A 19,938-nucleotide genomic window follows, 5' to 3' on the forward strand; every position below is an offset into this window, starting at 1 on the left:
CTATATATAGTATATATAGTTTTTGGCCTGCATGATCTATTACCATTACTGCTGCCCACACTATCATGCAACTACTGCAAATGACCAGGCAAAGCGTCTAACAAAAATAGGACACCAGACCACCATGGACAGGCAGCAAGCTCTATAAACTCTGATTTATCCCGGTCACTACAGGATATGCCATTTAAGTATCTATAACAGCAGAAGACTATAAACCAAAACAATATTGCGGACAATGCAGTATGTCAGTTTACTAAGTGAGCCACCTTGTATGGTAGATGACTGCATTATATGTAAGCACTGAATCTACTTCAATTGGAGATAGTGGTTAACATCTGCCCTTGACTCTTAAAATGGGTGGTTTTTAAAAGTTGCGCATTATATTTGAAAAAAAGGGGGGGGGGGGTGAAAAACTATACATGGTAATCTCAATGTGTAAAGAGGTAGAGTGCATAACTAATGACATTAACTCCCTGAACAAAAAAAAAAAAAAACACAAAAAACAAATACTATATCTACATAACAGAAAAGGCAATATCCTGAAAGCTTACCGAGAAAATTATGGACGGCCACCAGTGCTGGCTGGCATCCTGATTCAGTAGCTACTAAACTTTGAGCCAATGGACTGGAATAAATATGATCAGTTAACACTCTACTTGCTGCGTGCTAGTTCTGGGTTACAGCAAGACAACTTAGATTTTCTGTTTTTAAGGCCCCTTTCACACTTATGCGACGCGATTTTACGGCGCGATTTTGAAAGCAATGGCTATGGCTCAAAATGCAATCAAATCGTGGCAAAGTAGTGCAGGAACTACTCTGAAGTCGGTGCGACTTCAAAACGCACTGATATGAATGGGGCTCATTGAAAATAATGGAAAACGACTTAACATGCGATTTTGCGGTCCAAAATCGCGGGACAAGTCGCACTAATGTGAAAGGGGCCTAAAAAGGAATAAAAATGACTGCAGTCGCAGCCTACCTACTCTCCCCAGTGCAAGTTTCCTTTAATAGACAATTTGCAAAAAAGTGCCAAATCTATTTACTAAACATGGCCACAGATGGTGATCGATGCTCCTAGCCCTCCACACTACATTGAAAGCTTTCCGCTTTATGAAATTAAGAGCAAGAGCTGTGTTGTCTATTACATCCAATCTCTTTACTTGTTTTAAAATTGACTGCCTAACCGCTATGTGCATGTGCAACAGTGCCACTTCTTGTAAATGCACCACAGTCACCTTTCATGTGATCCCCAGAAAGAAAAACATACCAAAACCAGAGTACTGACACACTTGGTTTGCTCCAAAATGCCATCAAATCTTTCAGACTTTGCTCTGTACAATGGCCTTATGAACAGCTGTCTCCCAATGGACATTGCCTGCCCAAGTAGCTAACTGTATAACAGAGAAGGCTTAACACTGTTATATACCTTAAGCGTGACAACAGACAGCCCTCTTCCGTTTTCCCAGTATTCTAGAAGAGTACAGAGATGCAGATTTATCATAAAAACCTTTGCAATGTTCCCTTAAAATACACATTCCTGTAACCATGTTTAAGATTTAAAAAAAATAAAAAAAATACATTAAATTCCCAAGAGAGCATAAAATCCAGTTCGCTCTTAGGAATTTGGAGGTATTGCAGTAAATCAGTAGGGAAAATGTTTTGGCCGATAAACTGCTGCTTCCCATTGAGTACACATACATTATTTCAGAAAACCACTGTTGCTAGGAATGTTTGATCTCTTAGCTGAGCTGGACACTTACAAGTGGTATTAGAAGAACACAGAAAAAAAAACACACACACACACACCCTAACTGCCAGTGCAAGCTCCATATTACAGTAAAATGATTAAATAGCTCATGATAATCCCATACACATTTATTAACAGAACGAAGCAGAATGTTTTCACAGCAGTTGTGACACATTAATGCTTGCTATAGGACAGTCAATGTTTGTCATGTATAAAAGTTTTACTCCTGTATCTCATTACTATACATATTTAAACCAAAGACAGCATGGCAATTGGCTATTCCACTGGATAATAGTAGAGCAGCCTCATAGGAACTGGAAATTTAGATTTTCTGCTAGTTGCATTGGTGGCAGCTTGGTGTAAAGCACACTTTTATAGCCAGACACTGTAGTACACTGTACAATATGACAGTGTCATATCTTAGCATCGCCATTTAATGAAGTCACTTTAGAAAGCTCTCTACTGCTGTTGTATAATAAAGCAGTAGTGTTATGCAATTAAACAGGTTAACCTGAAGTGTAATAAACCGTTAATGTTTGCTCCATGTCCCCAAGACGAAAGATTTACAGAGACCTATCTAGGTTCTACTCGACCAGCAACATACATTCAGACTTGGCACAGTGCAGACTAAAGTTTTAAGACATGGATAACAAACTGTGCAATAGATGGAGCTATATACCTTAAATTACATGTTGTATGCAAAGACATCAAAATTGCACTCTAGTTTTGCTGCAAATCATTACAAATTTGCTCCAAAAAAAGAAAATTTGTTGGGAATAAAAAGGAAGAGCTGTACAGGCCAGATATAAATTACAATTGGAAAAAACAATCCTACAATCCCAAAAGGTAAATGAACCCCAAAAATGGCCGTTGGGCACTGCTGTCATTCTGATCGGTAATTCAATGATCCTTCACCATCTGAAACACAGAAGAAAAAACGATGTGTAAACATGAATTGCAATTCTATGGAAAGACCAACCATCCAAAACTCAAAACGTATTTGTATTAGAGCCCATTCAGACAGGGGCGACACGACTTGCTGGGGCGACCTGTGAAGTTGCGGTGCACCTCGGCGCGACATGCACGGACTTCATATAATTGAAGTCAATGCAAGTTGCCTCCAGGTCGCCCCAAAGTAGTACAGGACCCTTTTTCTAAGTCGGAGCGACTTGTGTCGCTCCTATTAGAACGGGTCCTGTGCTAATCAATGGCAGGCGACCGACCGCGACTTGTCAGGCGACCAAGTCACCTGACAAGTCGCGCTAGTGTGAATGGACCCTAACTCATTCATGCCATGATCTAAAAGAAACAAAGCTCAAATAAATGTATTCTATGCCATATCCTTGGTATTTTATATGTACAGTTTTCTATAACAAAAACATTCAGTACATTGCTGAAAAACATGCATGTTTCTCTATGAAAACATTGCACGTACAGAATAACCTCTATTGATCTGCCAGAAATCCAATGAGCCCCTATCTTCTTGTAGTTAGCCGACGACTTGGCCTCTACTGCACTAAAATCTCAAACAGTGTTGTCAGTCCTGCTTGTATTTTGCTGCTCCTGCAGAACATTGCCCCTTATTATTATTGCCCAGACTACCACCACTTGAAGGAAAATAAATGTAACCCCAAAACAGATGCAATATAGATTTTCATGGCTACAGGAGGGGAGGTGTATTGTTGTACACCAAAGAACACTGGCAGAACTGACCATCACTGTTAGTATTTAACCATGGGCTATATGTGGCTACCTTCAGGTAATTGGACACAAAAAATTAAGATGCAGGGACTTCCGCCTATATAGCCCCTCCCACTCCCAAATAGCCTCAGTTTTGTAGCAAGCAATAGGGAGATCATAAGAACAGAGTGGCAGACCTGTGTTCTGTACAGTAGATTTTACAGACAAGTCAAAAGTTGATGATTATGACATGATCTTTAGTCTATCTTTGGGACAGCTAAAAGCAGTTCAACTGAGAATTTTGCAACACAGCAACTAACAGATTCACATAACAAATGGGTCAAGAAAGGCCCAACAGAACTCTAAGCCGCTTGTATCACCTTTTGTCCGCATCTAGCAATAAACGGAGGCATGAACATCCACCTGGTAAAACTTAACGTGACCAGAGACCAGGTGGGTGTCTTGCAAATCTGAAAAACATGTGAATGTTACTGAAAAGACACAAAGCATTAACAGATCAGGTAAAGTACACTTTAACAGGAAAGAGAGGAACCCTATTGTTTTAGCCTAAAGTGCGAAGGCTGATTTGTTTAATTCACCAAGCAGTGGTGGAGTGAGAAGCAGGGAACCCACGAGAAGTACAAAAAGAGAGTCCGACAGCCTAAAAAAGGCTGTAGCCCGAGAGCTAGACTCTGGTGGCACATACCACATCAAGGCAGTTGAGAGAAATTCTTAGGATGTTTAGGTGCAGGCCAAATGGAAGGAAGGATAACGTCTTGAGGTGGAAGGAGGAAACCACCTTAGAAAGAAAAGAGGATTTAGGCCTCAGGACAACCTTGTCTTTGGTTAACAGTATGAAAGGCTCTGTACAGGATAAGCCCCACTAACTCAGGTAACCTTCACGCAGAGGTGATAGCAAAGGTCCCAGTAAGACAAAGAGAAACGGACAGAGGGGGTGGATGTGCGCTACCACCCTGCACAGCTGAATAACTAATAAATTATATGCCAACGATCTCTGAAAAAGAATGGCCAAAGCTGAGGGATTTGTCCCTTGATGGTACCCAAATCCAGATGCCGATTTAGACCGGACTAGAATAAGACAAAATGTGTTCCACTGAGTACCTTCTTAGGATGGAGCTTCCTAGCATCACAGCACTCAAAATAGTGTTTCCAGGTGCAGTGGTAAACCACCTGATAAATTGACCACCTTGACTTCAAGAGAGTAGGCATGGCCGAATGTGATAAGTCCACGTCCCTCAGGATCTGCGCTTCAACAGCTAAGCCATTAAAGCCAAAGACCAAGAAGCAAGAGAGTGGACTGACCTTAGAGACACAAAGTATAGACGCTCCGGAAGATCCCACTGAGAGTCTGCCAGAAGTCCGGGCATGTCTGCGTACCATACACCCCTTGGCCAATTTGGGGCGATAAGAATCGCTGGATTTCTCTTCAACTCAATTCTGCAAAGCAGAGGAGGGAGAAGCTAGTGAGGCATAGATCAGGTGGGACTGATCCTGTGGAAGACATGAAGGTGCCAGAACTCAATGACAAAGTCCAGTTTGTTGCTGAATCTAGACACCCAAAGATTTAAAGCATTTAAACCCAATTTTTTGCAGGTTACCAGTCCTTGTATGTGGTAGCTGCAATAATGGTATTTTAAGGCTTTTTTTTCTGTTATTTTTATCTGGGGACCCTGCCATGAACTCTGTTACTTTTCAACAGAACAAGCTGCCCAGCAAAAGTAACAGTTAAGGGTTGATACAAACCATTTAACACTGACAGGGGTGCTTACAATGATCAGCTTTTATTTTTGTAAAACCTTTATTCCAAAAGAAACAGTTTTCTGTAACTGCTTACAAAGTGTTTACTAGAGTTTGGCTTACATTTTTTTAGTGCATCTAAATCTGTTAGTATATCTAACACTCCCCTCCCCCCATATTAATACTGATGCTGTCCAAAGATGTTCCTGTGTAAAGTAGTACAGAGTAAAGGCGCTCCAATACAGTCGGTGTGTTACTGGCCAGATCACCAGGTGGAAATAGAGCGGAAAGGCCTTAAAAACTAGTGCTGCCACAGCATTTAAGGATTGGTAAACTGCAATACATTTCATTTTTGGTTTGGAGTTTTTTACCACTTTACATTCACTGTTCCTTGTCTGTGGCAAAGGGCTTGATACACCTCTGGATGGAGAGCCCATCACCCAGATACCAAGGTTGACAACTGAGAAAATCCACCTGCCAATACAGAGGCGTGTCCCTGTGCAGGAAAATTGTGGATAGGGCCATAGCCAATGTCAGACCCAGATACCCAATTGGAGAGTTGGTTCTAGGAAGAACTTCTGAAGGTTGAAGATCCAACTGAAGCTCTGCAGTAGAGTCTGCACTGTCCCATTGACACTGGCTGGCAGGTATAAGGGAGGACTGATCCTAAAGCTAAACCTACAGTTCAGAGCTGGAGGCCTAAGAAGTCCACCTGTGGAAGTGCAAGTTTTTTTTCATCAAGGCAAAAGGTAAAGTCCAAGATCAACCAAGAATGGGAGAATGAAGAGGCTTGCTTATGACCCCTGTTATATGTACAAGGGTGACAGAGCAGCAGAAGAGCCAGCGGAGTGCCAGAAGAACTCTCACCACCCCATTAGAGACAGGTGTTGAGTCTGTGCCAACAAGGCCATCAGTACCCCTTATCCATGCACTTCTTGTGATACGCCATGTGCAGTGTAAAATTGTCCCCAGAAGAGTACTTAAAACCTCTGTTGCTATGGAGAGGCAGAGTTAAGCTTTCTGTGCCAGTGCTGTACAGTAGAGGCAGCCTTGGATTGCTGGTGGCAGCCAGGAGAAAGCATGCCCAGTGAAGGTAAATGGCATGCACAAAAGCGACACCAAATTTAAACAGCCACCAGTTCCCATCCACAGATGCAATAAACCGATTAAAGTGCTGCATCTTGGTGACTAATAAGAGCACCAACACGCTGGGGGACATTTAACGGGCATAAGCCAAGCACCTACTGTGGCACATGTCATCTTCTCACACCCTAGCGCGAGTAGCGTCACCCTCCACATTGGGCACCACATTGGGCATAACTCGGAGTCTTCAGGGACAGAGGTGTGCTGTGGGCAGACCAATGCCCTGGACTTGTGTAACACACTGTGGCTAACACCACAATGCACCTTGTGCCAAGGTGAGTGCCCACACGGGATTAACTAAGTAAATTGACCTGGAAGCTGCAGAAGTAGCACAGTGACTATGATGCAGCCAGAAGTGTTGATAGGAGAAAAAAAAACTTCAGCAAAAAATCTTCACAGGAAAGAGGTATTCAGAGAGAAGAGTTCCATCACCTAATAACACTGGCCAAAAATGGAGGCTAGCTGGGAGTGGAAGGTTCTATGTAGCAGATGTTCCTGTAGCATTCTTTTTTTGCCGGTGACCAATAGTCTGAAGGTAGCTGCATACAACTCCTTGGTAAAGGCTAAAAATACTGTGTGCTGTACTGTACAACTAAGAATCACCTGTATTTTAAAGTGGTTCTAAAAGGCAAAACCTTCCAATGTGTGTGCCTCCCCTTGTCCCCTAAACACTTACCAGACACAACTCTCGATCCAACACTGTATCCCAGCTTTGTGCTTCCAACCAATGACACCTTACTACACACCATCCCGATAACTAGTTTCCAGGGAATCCAATACTTGAATCCAACCTGAGCACATTCATTATAGCCTTGGAGTTTCAGGGATGGCGTCTTTCAGGTCTCAGTGACACCCGTTTCCACACTTGTGGCTGTTTTACCACAAAAAATTCTAAAATTACAACTCCCCACCATTGTTTTATGAACAAGCCTCATAGGGTGTCAAAAATTGTGTGGATAAGCAGAAGCTTCAGATTTTGTTTTTAAGAGGATACATGTAAGGTCTATGCACAATACCATGTGATTGACTTTAAGTGACACCTCCCATACCCCTGATGGAGAGTTTTTGCTCTCTGAAACGCGTCGGATGGAAGAAGTTACAACTTCATCATCACATCCTTCACAGTTGGTGTATTCGCAGTCCATCCTAATATGTATACATTGTGTCATGTGAACATTGGCATGTATTTTTTTGTATATGTAATAACCAATTTTTTAACATGTATTAATAAAATATATACATTTTTTATAAACATTTTTTTCATTTGTATGATCAAACCTAAAAGTTCCTTAAAAGTCCCAATATTCAGGGGAAACAATTTTTGTATAGTTCATGAGGGATGTGGCACAGGCAAAGTCTAACCACTAGTATTTTGAGGATACCCCACTGGCAGCCACCCTCTCTCCGCTCTTCCTGCAGTCACACTGAGAGACTGACAGCGAACACACACACACTGGGTTAGGAGCGTTCCAGCATGCGAGCTCCTACAGCAAGCCGCTTGCTATGGGGGTACCCACAGAAGAAGAGGAGCACAGAGTGCAGGCAGGCAAGGGAGGAGTTTCAGGGCTGCTCTGTGCAATACCATTGCATAGAGCAGGAAAGTATAACATGTTTATGTTGTTAATGTAAAAAGAAAAACACTAAAGCTTTACAATCACTTTAAGAGCCGGTCCACACTGGACTTGTTAGCCTGACAAGTCGCGCTCCCTCGCGGTCCATTGACCGCTACAGGACCCGTTCTAATAGGAGCGACACAAGTCGCTCCGACTTAGAAAAAGGGTCCTGTACTACTTCGGGGCGACCTCGGAGCGACTTGCATAAACTTCCATTATGTGAAGTCCCTGCAAGTCGCTCCGAAGTCGTGGTGCATGGTAACGCACAAGTCGCCCCCGAAGTAATAAGGAGTCGTGTCGCCTTAGTGTGAACCAACTCTAAAAAGGGACATATCAGGGAGTGTGCTTGTTTTGCACACATATACTGAATGTTTTTTTTTTTTTTTTTTTTTTTACACATATACCAGTAAAACCTTGGGATTGGGAACATAATGTGTTTTCCGGAAACATGCTTGTAATCCACAGCATATCAAAGCGAATTTCCCCATAAGAAATAATGGAAACTCAGATGATTTGTTCCACAATCATTTATTCATAAGTCCTTCAGTCAATATAAAAAGATTATAGCAGTGCGATAGGTTGTGTAACCATAAAATGTCCATCCACAAATGGCAGCCTCCACAAGGGGATTAGAAGCAAAATCCAGCAGGAGCTACAAAGTATAAAAGAGACACCTCCAAGTATAGCAATATGGCTACATATATTGAAGGTACAACATTTAGCATGTAGAGGCACATCTAAGAATGCAGGCATCCAGGGTAAAGCTGTCCACATTGACCATCCTCCGCAACGCCGGCTCTCACAGCTGTCAGTCTGCAATCGTGACCGGGAAGACTACCCTGCAGTAGCGCAATCTAAAAGTGAGGTCTGAAGTGCTCGTGGAGCACAGTGTGAAAGGGATGACGGTCTCTGTGGACAGCTTTATCCCAGATGCCTGCATACTTGGATGTGCATGTTTTAATCATCAACCATGTGAGTTGCTAAATTTTGTACCTTCATTAAAAGTCACCATATCGCTACACTTCGAGGCACCTCTCACATCGCTCGTTTATTAAGATAAAATTTATTTGAAAAAAAATAATAATTATGCCTGTCTTGCAAAACACTCTCAGACCAAGTTACTCTCAATCCAAGGCTTTATTGTACTTTAATAGAAATTCTTCAGACTACCCTGCATGTTCTACTTCTGTCCTAACACAAAAATTCTAGCTGCTATTTTCCTGTATAAATTGTGGTCTCCTGTAGGTAAATGTCATTCTTGGCAATAACTGACATTTGAAAAATGGGCTGGGCCAATGGGCACAGTAAAAAAGCAGGAAAAAGGATTCAGATACAAGACGTAGGAAGTGGAGCTACATATGGCGCTTTTCCACTGCATGGAACCGTACCGGTTCGGCACGCTTTTGTGCTTTTCCACTGCTGGTACCGCATGGTATAGGGTCGGAACGGTTCGGTACGGTACGGTATATGTTTGCTTTTCCACTGCATGGAACCGAACGGTACGGTACGGTACGGCTCTGAAAAAACAGTACCTACTCGATTGTGGTTCCAACAGGTACCAAACTGGTACCATATCCCACAATCCTTTGCATGCAGTCACTACTAGCCACTGATTGGTCAGAGAATCACACCCACCCCGTTGTTATCCCACCCACTTAACTTTAGTACTACTTTAGTGGAAAAGCAAACCTATACCGTACCGTACCGAACCGTTCCGACACTATACCATGCGGTACCAGCAGTGGAAAAGCAAACCGGGCCAAGCAGGGCCGAGTAGAGCCAAGCCGGTACGAGCCGGTACTTGCAGTGGAAAAGTGCCAATAGAGAGCCCAGCTCCACTGATCTGTCAACAAGCACAAACCAGTTAGAAGTCTTGGAAAGGAGGCAGATAGTAACCCTCATTAGCTAAATTTGTGGACATAAAATGCACTGCAAATCTAGCACAAACAAAATGTCGTCAACAACTTTGCTACAAGTTTGTAATGTTCTCTCCGGCATGTCTGGTTCCTCATACTACACTAGACTCCACATTCTAGAAAAGATATGCTAGGAACTCGTGGATTGAAAAGAGATAGGAAGCCAGTGGGCAATTCACCAGGGTATGGGCCAACCCTTTACTGTCTTAAATTCATAGCAATGAATCTAATCCAAACCTTTACTGTCCAACTGCCATATTTAACTACTTGCTTGAATCGGAGTGGTTGTAGGAGTTACAGTAAATGGTTCTTCCCCACTAAGGCAATTGGTTTACGATAGAACACCTTATGGAAGAATTGTCATCTGCTTTAAAGTGGAACTAAACCCATTAATTTTAAGTGGAACTAAAAGGTATAAATGCTCACTTTTCAAACAGTTCCTTGGCGGCATTCTTCTCCTGTTTGCTGGTTTTCAGACATCTTTACTGGCCGACGCAGGATGACGTCACTCCTTTACATGATCAGGAGATAGTCATTCTGGCACACAGGGTACAGGCCAGCCACTGTAATGTGAGCTGCACATGCACAGCTCAGTTTACACATTGTGGGGATCGCTCTGAGCAGGCAAGTTTTTTATTGCAGAAGAGAAATCGCATGTCTCTTCTGTGCTAAAAAGCCTACCTGTTCACATTATGTAACAGCAGAACTTTAGTTCCACTTTAACTGTTTCCCAAAACAGTTATCTAAAAAGGCACGCCGTGAATAATAACAGCCACACTTGTTTACGCTCTCAACCAAACCTTCCAGCCATCAAACGTTTGGTGTCAAAACTGGTCATATGTATAGTACTGTGACAAATGCAGATCAAATAGGGGCTAAGATGGCAGCTTCTTTGATTGTAAAGAATAAGGGGGTGTAGTTCTGCATTAACAATGCAAAAAAAACACTCTGAATATAACCTATCAGTAATGTTCTCACAAAAAGAAACAAACATTAAAGCTTACATTTTGTCAGGGTTTAGTACTTCCTCCACGAAGAGACACTGGCTGACTGTTCTGAGGGAACACAGCTCCCCCACGGATTGCATTTGGATGCGTTGGAGAGGCAGCTGGGTGCTGTCCAGGACGGATGGGTTTAGCTAAAAAGGGAAAAAATGATTAGCAAGTGAATCATTGTAAAATTGAGATAAGTCTCAGACATTTAAGATTGAACTTTGTCCTGTTAAAGCGCATCTAAAACGCAAGAACATGGCAATGCTATACATTGTATTGATTGCTGGTGTGACTGGAGATAATAACTGCAAAATTTAAGATACACATCTCCAATTACTGGTTCCTGCCTGGCCAATGTAGATAAATGGCCAGGCAAGTGCTTCTATATTCAAAAACAGGTGCTGCTTGGCACAATTTGTGACTGCTGTGTCCACCAGACACAGCAGATTACAGTGCTCAGTATGGATTACTGTGATTGGCCAATCACAGAGATCCCATGTCCAATAGTTAAAAAAAAAAAAAGCTTAAATGAATGGCATCCATTCATGATAGCATTGTTTATTATTGTGATCTCCGTGATTGGTCACAGTGATCACATGGTACAGGTCCAATCACACTGGACCTGTACCATCTAATAGCTATAGTCAATTTCAGCATTCACAGTAGTACACAATGAATTATGAAAGAAAGATAAATGGCCATGTTAGGATGGCTCTTCAGAGACCATTTGACAGGCAGGAATTGTATTGCTTCCCTCACCACCTGCTTTAACCCTGCACTAGCAACCCTATTCACTTGAATGACTCACCATCAGGGGGCATAACTGCTGTGAAAAAGTCTCACACATGTGATATCATACTCAGGGGGCATACCTGAATGTGTTTCAGCTTATAATTATATGTATGCCGTTTGCTGTGAGACATAACTTGTTAAAATGGCAACTTTGTCAAACAAAAAACAAAAACTTGAGACAAAAATTACAATTTAAAAAAAAAAACTCGATGCCATTTACTAAATACCTTGGACGGTCTACGTTCCAAAAAGGGTGATTTGAGGGGTATTTTTTCTTTGACTCAATAAAGGGGTCTGCTAATCAGTCAAGTAGCTAGTATTTTTAGAAGAGAAGGTTAGCAATGTAAATTTTTTTTTTTTTTTTAAGGACATGTCCGTTTTAAACGTAAATGTGTGTCATATTGCCTGAGTGCCAAGGAAGTTTTGAAACGGTGTGCTCTATAAACAAAACTTGCAGGCAATGCCAAAAACTTTTCAAAGCCCCCTCAATCCTCCCAGGACTCACTACTAGTCAGAGGCTGCCAATTAACTCAACAATGACCAATAATGTGGTCTATGAGCTTGACTGACTTTTTGGAAAGTGCAAATATCTTTTTCAGTAATAACTATATGAATTGTGTTTACCAATCTGTGCAGAATGTCCTCTTCTAGCCATGTTCTTGGACCTTACGGCCTCCTTGATACGATCCACCTCTTGCTGATACCGTTTCCTATCGCGAGATGCATTTTCTTTGGCTTCTTTTAGAGCAGACTCCAAGGCCTTAACTCGCTCAGCTGTAGCCCTAAGTCGTTTCTCCAGCTTTGGAAGCTCACAACGAAGATCTGCATTATCACGTACCAACTACAATAAAGTAGAAAACATATGCTTACCTATAATTTTTACTGCGTTACTTCATGCCATGGACAAAGCAACTTGGGGGGAAGGGGGTGTATACCTGTTTGTGGACTTTTGTGAGCTGTTCCAGGTTGTTCTCAAGAAAGGAGATCTTTTGCTTCTGTGCAGCACTTCCCCCTGTGTCATCAGAGTCCATTTCTGCGCTCTACAAAGAAAGTACCCTGTTAAGACATAGGGTGGCCAGAGCAAAGGACTGTGCAAGGACAGTAGGTGGAGACATAACATATAGCAGATCGAGACATACCTTTTTTACTCTAGTAGTCAAATCCTGAACAAACAGCTTCCTGAGATTGTGCAGCGTTTGAAGCTCTTTTGCCTACAAAAATACATTTATTTTTTTTGTTAGAAACTCGAGCAGTAGAATTAAACAGCAATGTATGTATTCATTCAATGATTTACTCACCACAGTCTCTTCTAGTCCCTTCAGATCCTGCCGTGCTTGTTCTCTTCTATCTTGCATTACCCTGACGAAATAGTGCAGTACATTAGGAAAACTGACAATCACCAAGGTAAAGGACTGAAAGTGGGCCAAGAGAACTGCATGTAGCTGTTGCAAGGAATTATACAAAACCTGCATACAATTTTAACCATTATCCAACTCTCTAACCTAAATAAATAAAAATGAACTCTGAATTCTCTTGCTTTGGACAACAGTTTGGCTTTGCTTGACAGCAGCGAGAGCCAATGGCTCCCGCTGCCTAAGGAAAGCCAGTGAGACATGGAAGTGAGGAAAGAGAAGAGCTGCAGGATCAAATGAGGGCTCAGGTAAGAATGATGCTGATGGGGATATTGCATACTTCATATTCCTTATTAAGGTTGGCCTCACAAATATCTAATAAAGCTTCTAAAAACTTGGCTATTCTAGTCATTGGAAGGTGATTGTAGGCTGACTCCATGGACAAGTCAGCCCCCCTCTTCAGGAATGTGCCTCCTTAGAAGGTCATACTGTTGCTTACAAGGGGAGTTGGCCGGGAGTGGTCTTTTTCTTACATTCAAATTCTAGAATACCACAGCCAAATCCTATAAGACCTTTGTCTCACGAAACATGCAAGCGTCTGGTCTGATTGCCTAGCCACGCCTTTATGAAGGGACTCGTGGCGGAAACGGCATCTTTGGGTATGTATTTTTGTTATATTTTCTATTATCTGTCAATTTTTTAATAAATGTTATACTTTTAGGTATTTGTGTGATCTCTCTTTGCACATATCGAACATATAGCCCCAAAAACATGACAAAACAGATGCCTAAACATTTTTTATCTTAAAGTGGTTGTAAAGGTAAAGAACAATTACATCCAGCACCTCTGTCCTATTAATCTCTCTTACAATGTTTTCTAAAAAGATGCCTGTAAATACCTCATCTTCGATCTTTTATGACCGGTCACCTGACCTGCGGCGGCTCTATTTCTCCGAGCTACGGGCTACAGCGGAAGGGGCTGAGATCTCCTCTGATGCCAGCTAGCGAGGGTCAAGGGAACAATGTACTGGCCGCTCAGCCTCTCCCATGGTAGCCTTTGAAATAGGGGGAGGAGAGTGGCCTGAGGTCACAAGACCGGCCAGAAGAGATCGAACATAAGGTATTTACAGGCATTGTTTTAAAAAAACATTTACACAGTGCAGGAGAAATTACTAGAACAGGAGCGCTGGCTGTAACTGTTCTTTCCTTTTTGTGCCAGCTAAAAAAAAGTGGCAAGGGGGGGGGGGGGGGAGCAGAGAGGGGGAGGGAGAGACAGGAGCGGACAGGGAGGGGGTAGAGCAGCGGGATGAAGGAGGAATGTAAAACTGACCATGGTAATCAGGGCTCAGCAGCCATAATTACCATGGTCAGCACACAGACAGGGACACAGGCAAAGGCAGGATCAGCCAGGTTTTTTACAGCTTAGAAGGGGGCAGATTAGACAGCACAAGCACTGTGCTTTTTATTCCTTTTTTAGGGTTACAACCACTTTAATACAAGGAATGCATTACAGTAAAAAAAAAATGTTTAGGCTTTATTTATAACCACTTCAGGGCAAAAAAAGAAACCGAATAGTTTAAAAGCCTGAGCTACATGCTAGCCACATTCACATAATTGCTAGGATTCCTTTTGTAACCAACTTTAAATGCTATGAAGATGTTGAACATTTGGAAAGTGCCATTTATCTTTTTCCAATCACTTAAAGGAGTTGTAAAGGCAGAAGGTTTTTGATCTTAATGCATTCTATCCTTCTGTGTGTAGCAGTCCCCTTCAGCCCTGTCTAGCGATGTCCACGAGTCCCTCGGCCGTCTGGGACTCTCCCTCCTGATTGGTTGAGACACAGCAGCGGCGCCATTGGCTCCGGCGGCTGTCAAAGTCAGTTAGCCAATCAGGAGAGGGGGGCGGGGTAGAAGAGCAGCTCCGTGTCTGAATGGACACACTGAGTTACAGCTCGGCTTGGGTGCCTCCATAGCAAGCCGCTTGCTGTGGGGGCACTCAACAGGAGGGAGGAGCACAGAAGAGAACCCCGAAAAGATGAGGATCTGGGCTGCCCTGTGCAAAACCACTTCACAGGTTTGTAATTTAAAAAAAATAAGATAGAAGAGAGAGACTTTACAATTACTTTAATCCTGAACAGAAGGCATAAAAATTTCACAGCCAAAGATTTTCCCTTCCCAAGTACCCCAGGCCCTATTGTGAACTAAAAATCGCACCAGTATATTGTGGATGAGCCCCATGGAGGAAAAGTTTGTATAAAACAACTCCAATCAGCATCTATCTCAAGCTGCCACCCCACTCATTTGATCACAAATTAATCATTTTTTGATTTATAAAGATGAAAGGTAGATTAGACTTTTCTTCCTCTGCAGAAGAGTGGTGAGCATTTGGTAAACCCAAATAGGCATTCAATCTGAAAACTTCACCACAAGCATCTCAAGCATTTAAAAATCAGTTATGTTCATCCCTTACCTAACATCAGTGCACCTGACGAAAATTATCTGCAGGCTACCACATTGCTTCAATTGAACATCTACTTACGTGAGGTCATGGAGTTTCTTACTCTTCTCCTGGTCAGCGTATTTTAGCTTTTCATGTTCCACTTGAAGTCGTTCATGCTCCAGCATCATCTTCTGGTTTAGGCTGCAAGAGACAAAGCAAAGTATTAAAATAATTAGTATTGTCCATGTTATGTAAATACATTTAAATATGTCAGGTTAAAATGTACGTCTGTTATGTACCCGCTAACCAGCAGAGCACAATTCCACGCACTATGACCGAAGGATGGTACGAGAATACACAGGGATGTGTTTTCTCTGGAGTGACATCCCTATGGATGCTGGAAATGCCTACTTAAAATAGTATAGGCAAAACTGTTTTTCTCATTTTGGATAGCGCAAGGGAGGGTTATAACCCCCACAAGGTTTATTTTTGCCAACTTTGTCCCATTGGGGAGATTTCCCTTCACTTCCTGTCCCATAGCCAAACAGGAAGTGAGAGGAATTTAAGGAAGGCACAGATAGCAATAAAAACTGACAAGCGTTCTAATCCCTCTCTATACTATCCAAAACAAAAAAAAAAAGTTTTGCCTTTCCTTATACTTTAACTCTTTCTTTTATACATAATACACCCGAAGAAAAACAGAATTGGTCTTTACATACATGTAGGAACATATAGTTTTGGAGAAGTTTTAAAATGTACTTTCCAGATTGACACTTCAAAGAGATAGAAAGACATCAGGTATTAGAAACAACTATTAGTTTCTTACAGAATGGCTGCACAGCACAACTATGTCAAAATAAGTTTAAATCACAAAAAACCTCTGTGTACTTTCTAGGAGTACACATTTTAATATTATAAAAATTACCCTGAAAGTAATATTTTTATGCAACTTTCCCATTTTTTCATGATTGCATTTCATACAGGATTCTACAGATTCTCCCTCTAGTATGTCTATTAGTAGGATTAGCATTCCTGCTCAATAGCTGCAGAGCTAAAAATGTTGGCCACATTAACATCCTGTTGACTCCATTTAGAATTGAATGAACTGTACTCAGCACTGCTATTTATCGAAAAGAGATCCACAGGATATAAATTACCTTGCTGCAGGATTTTTGAAACAATAACTGAATGCCATAGTGTTTAGAGATATTTGGTTTTATGATTTACCGTTACAACTAGTAACTGCAGTAAATTGATGTATTTGTAAATGTGCAGTAGGTTATACATTCATCTTGATTGCAATTAGTCTGAGCGCACACTAATAGATCTACACCAAGAAATTGGAACCTTTAAGTATCACAGAATACAAGAAGCTAATCATTCATATGCAATAAGATAACATCTACCCACACACACAGTGGATATAAAAAGTCTTCACACCCCTGTCAAAATGTCAGGTTTCTGTGATGTAAAAGAAAAACTGAGTTTTTGTAAAATCTTACTGTAAAATTCCTTTCTCTGAGTCCTCCGACAGTCGCCGCCCACTCATACAGTCTTCACCAATGGGTATTGACTTCCTCTCCACAGGAGTAGCTAGGCATAAGACTTGTTAAAAACAAAAGCATTTAACATAGACACACCCATGGGGGCTGTCCCACTGGTCAATACCCCCCTGCAATAAGCCATCCCAACTCAGTTTGGTAGCATAGCAGTAAGTGTACAAGAAAACCCCAAAAGAGGGGCGGGGGCAGCGACTGTCGGAGGACTCGGAGAAAGGAATTTTACGGTAAGATTTTACAAAAATTCAGTTTTCTCTTACGTCCTCCGACAGTCGCCGCCCACTCATACAGTCTTCACCAATGGGATGTCCCAAAGCAGTGTAGACATGAGGGGTGGGAGACACAACCGTAGAAAAGGCAACGCAGTAGTACCCACATCAGAGAAAGGAACCTTACACGAACAGTAAGAGAACCTTCTGGGCAACAGAAAAAGGCTCAACAGGAGCAACAACCCAGGAAAGCAAATAACCCAGGGGATAAACAACCCCAACAGCCAGGGACCCACAAAAAAAAAAAACAGGGTCCCCTATGGCACTGCCGCACAGAGAACTTTGTGGCCAAAGGAGGCATCAGCTGATGCCAGAACATCAATCTTACAGAATTTGGAAAAGGTGTGCACCGAGGGCCAAGTCGCAGCCTTGCACACCTGGGCCACCGAAGCCTGATGCCGGTAGGCCCAGGACGTACTCATCGATCTGGTAGAGTGCGCCTTAACAGGGAAGGGTGGAACCCGTTCCTTCAAAGCATAGGCCTGAACAATTGTCTGTCTGATCCATTTGGCAATGGTCGCCGCAGACGCAGCCATGCCCTTCCGAGGTCCCTCAGGAAGGACAAAGAGAATCAGATTTTCAAAAGGATTCAGTGGACGACAGGTAAACCCTGATCGCCCTGACAACATCCAAGGAATGCAATGCAACCTCCTTAGGATGCTTAGGCTTCGCACAGAGCGAAGGCAAAACAATGTCCTCATTAAGGTGATTCTCATTAAGGTGAAAATCAAACACCACCTTAGGGAGAAATGACAGGTTAGGTCGCAAGACCACCTTATCCTTATGAACCACCAGTAAGGAGAGCGGCAAAACAATGCCGCCAGCTCCGACACCCTGCGAGTCGAAGTGATCGCCGCTAGAAAGGCAAGATCAAGTTCAGAACCAAGTTCAAGTCCCATGGAGGTAAAGGCGCCCTCCGGGGAGGGGCCAAGTGGCGCACACCTTGAATGAAGGTGCGAAATAAGAATGAGACGCCACAGGGCGTTGAAAAAGAACAGCCAGTGCAGATACCTGGCCCTTAATTCGCTGGTCCACACCAGACTGGAGGAAAGCCAACACTCTCGCCACCGAGTATGAACGAGGAGAAAAGCCCCTGGACTCACACCAGGCAAAATAAGCTTTCCAAGTATTAAATCTTACCAGACGAGGCTTTCCTAGCCTTGATTAAAGTAGGAATGACCTCTGAGGAGAGACCCCTGTCTCTCAGGACCTGGCTTTCAACAGCCATGCCGTTAAAGCCAGCGACTGTAAAGCAGGATGGAAGATCGGTCCCTGAGACAGAAGATCGTCCCGCAGCGGGAGCCGCCAAGGAGACTCGACGGCTAGGTGAACGATGCCCATGTACCAGGACCGGCGTGGCCAGTCCGGCGCCACCAGAATCACCAACGTCGGTTCCAAAGCCAATCTGCGAAGGAACCTGGATAACAACTGAATCGGAGGAAAGGCATACATCAGACGATACTGATGCCAAGGGGCCACCAGCGCATCCGAGGCGTCCGCCAGAGGATCGCGCGTTCTTGCCACAAACCTTTCCACCTTGTTGTTTAGCCGAGATGCGAACATATCCACATCCGGGGATCCCCACTTCGCACACAGCATTTGGAAGACCTCCGGGTGTAGGGACCATACCCCTGATCCAGGGTCTGGCGGCTCAGATAATCGGCCTGCCAATTCTCCACACCCGGAATGTGAACTGCCGAAATCGCCGGGACATGAGTCTCGGCCCAAGACAGAATGGCAGTTACCTCCCGGGCACTCCTGGTGCCCCCTTGGTGGTTGACGTAAGCCACCGCGGTAGCATTGTCCATCTGTACCCGTACAGGACAGCCCAGAAGTCGATCCGACCACTGGAAGAGACACAATTTGATCGCTCTCAATTCCAATATGTTGATCGGAAGGGAGGATTCCTCCTCCGACCAAGTGCCCTGGGCAGACAGGTTGCCCAGGACTCCACCCCAGCCCAACAAGCTAGCATCCGTGGTAATCACTGTCCACAGTAACGGTCGGAAGGATTTCCCTTCCCGACACAGCCGGGGACTGAAGCCACCACAGAAGATCCATTCTGGTCTGGCGACTCAACGAGACACTTAGATCCAAGGACTGAAGCAGTCTGTCCCACCTGGCCAGGATCTCCGCTTGGAGAGATTGCGTGTGAAACTGAGCAAATGGTATCGCCTCGAAGGCTGACACCATCAACCCCAGGGACCGCATATAGGTCCTGAGTGACGAGACTTCGTTGTCCCTGAGGGACCGGATCTCGTTCTGTAGGGTCCGGAGCTTGTCCTCCGGCAGAAACACCTTCGCTTGAACAGAGTCCAGAACCATTCCCAAATAGAGAAGACGAACCGAAGGAGACAAAGTTGACTTCTGAACGTTGATGGTCCAACCGAACTCCTGGAGCGTCTGTACCGTAGTCGACAGATCGCGCAACAGGCTCTGACTGACACGCGATCTTAACAGGAGATCGTCCAGATATCCCAAGACCGCAATGCCCTGTGCCCGCAACAGGCGCCAGCACTTTGGTAAAGACCCTTGGAGCCGAAGCGAGACCGAAAGGTAACGCTACGAACTGATAGTGGTCCTTCGCTATGGCGAATTGGAGGTACCTCTGATGACCCTCGAAAATGGGGATGTGCAGGTACGCATCCTTCAGGTCGATAGAGGCCAGGAATTCCCCTG

General features: G+C 43.5%; 1 protein-coding gene across 1 annotated transcript in view; it reads right to left on the minus strand.

Annotated features, from left to right (window-relative positions):
• Positions 1–1,578: 1,578 nt before the first annotated feature.
• Positions 1,579–19,938, minus strand: part of KIF5B (kinesin family member 5B) — a 115,532-nt gene continuing 97,172 nt past the window's right edge. The window contains exons 20-26 of the mRNA XM_082259193.1: positions 15,531–15,632; positions 12,940–13,000; positions 12,781–12,852; positions 12,577–12,681; positions 12,266–12,482; positions 10,862–10,995; positions 1,579–2,665 (exon numbers count right to left, since the gene is read on the minus strand). Of these exons, the coding sequence (XP_082115319.1) occupies positions 10,868–10,995; positions 12,266–12,482; positions 12,577–12,681; positions 12,781–12,852; positions 12,940–13,000; positions 15,531–15,632 (685 nt within the window). The 3' untranslated portion in view covers positions 1,579–2,665; positions 10,862–10,867. The remainder of the gene's footprint in view (positions 2,666–10,861; positions 10,996–12,265; positions 12,483–12,576; positions 12,682–12,780; positions 12,853–12,939; positions 13,001–15,530; positions 15,633–19,938) is intronic.

Source organism: Pelophylax lessonae, assembly GCF_965119305.1.
Source record: "Pelophylax lessonae genome assembly, chromosome: 5".
Lineage (NCBI taxonomy): Eukaryota > Metazoa > Chordata > Amphibia > Anura > Ranidae > Pelophylax > Pelophylax lessonae.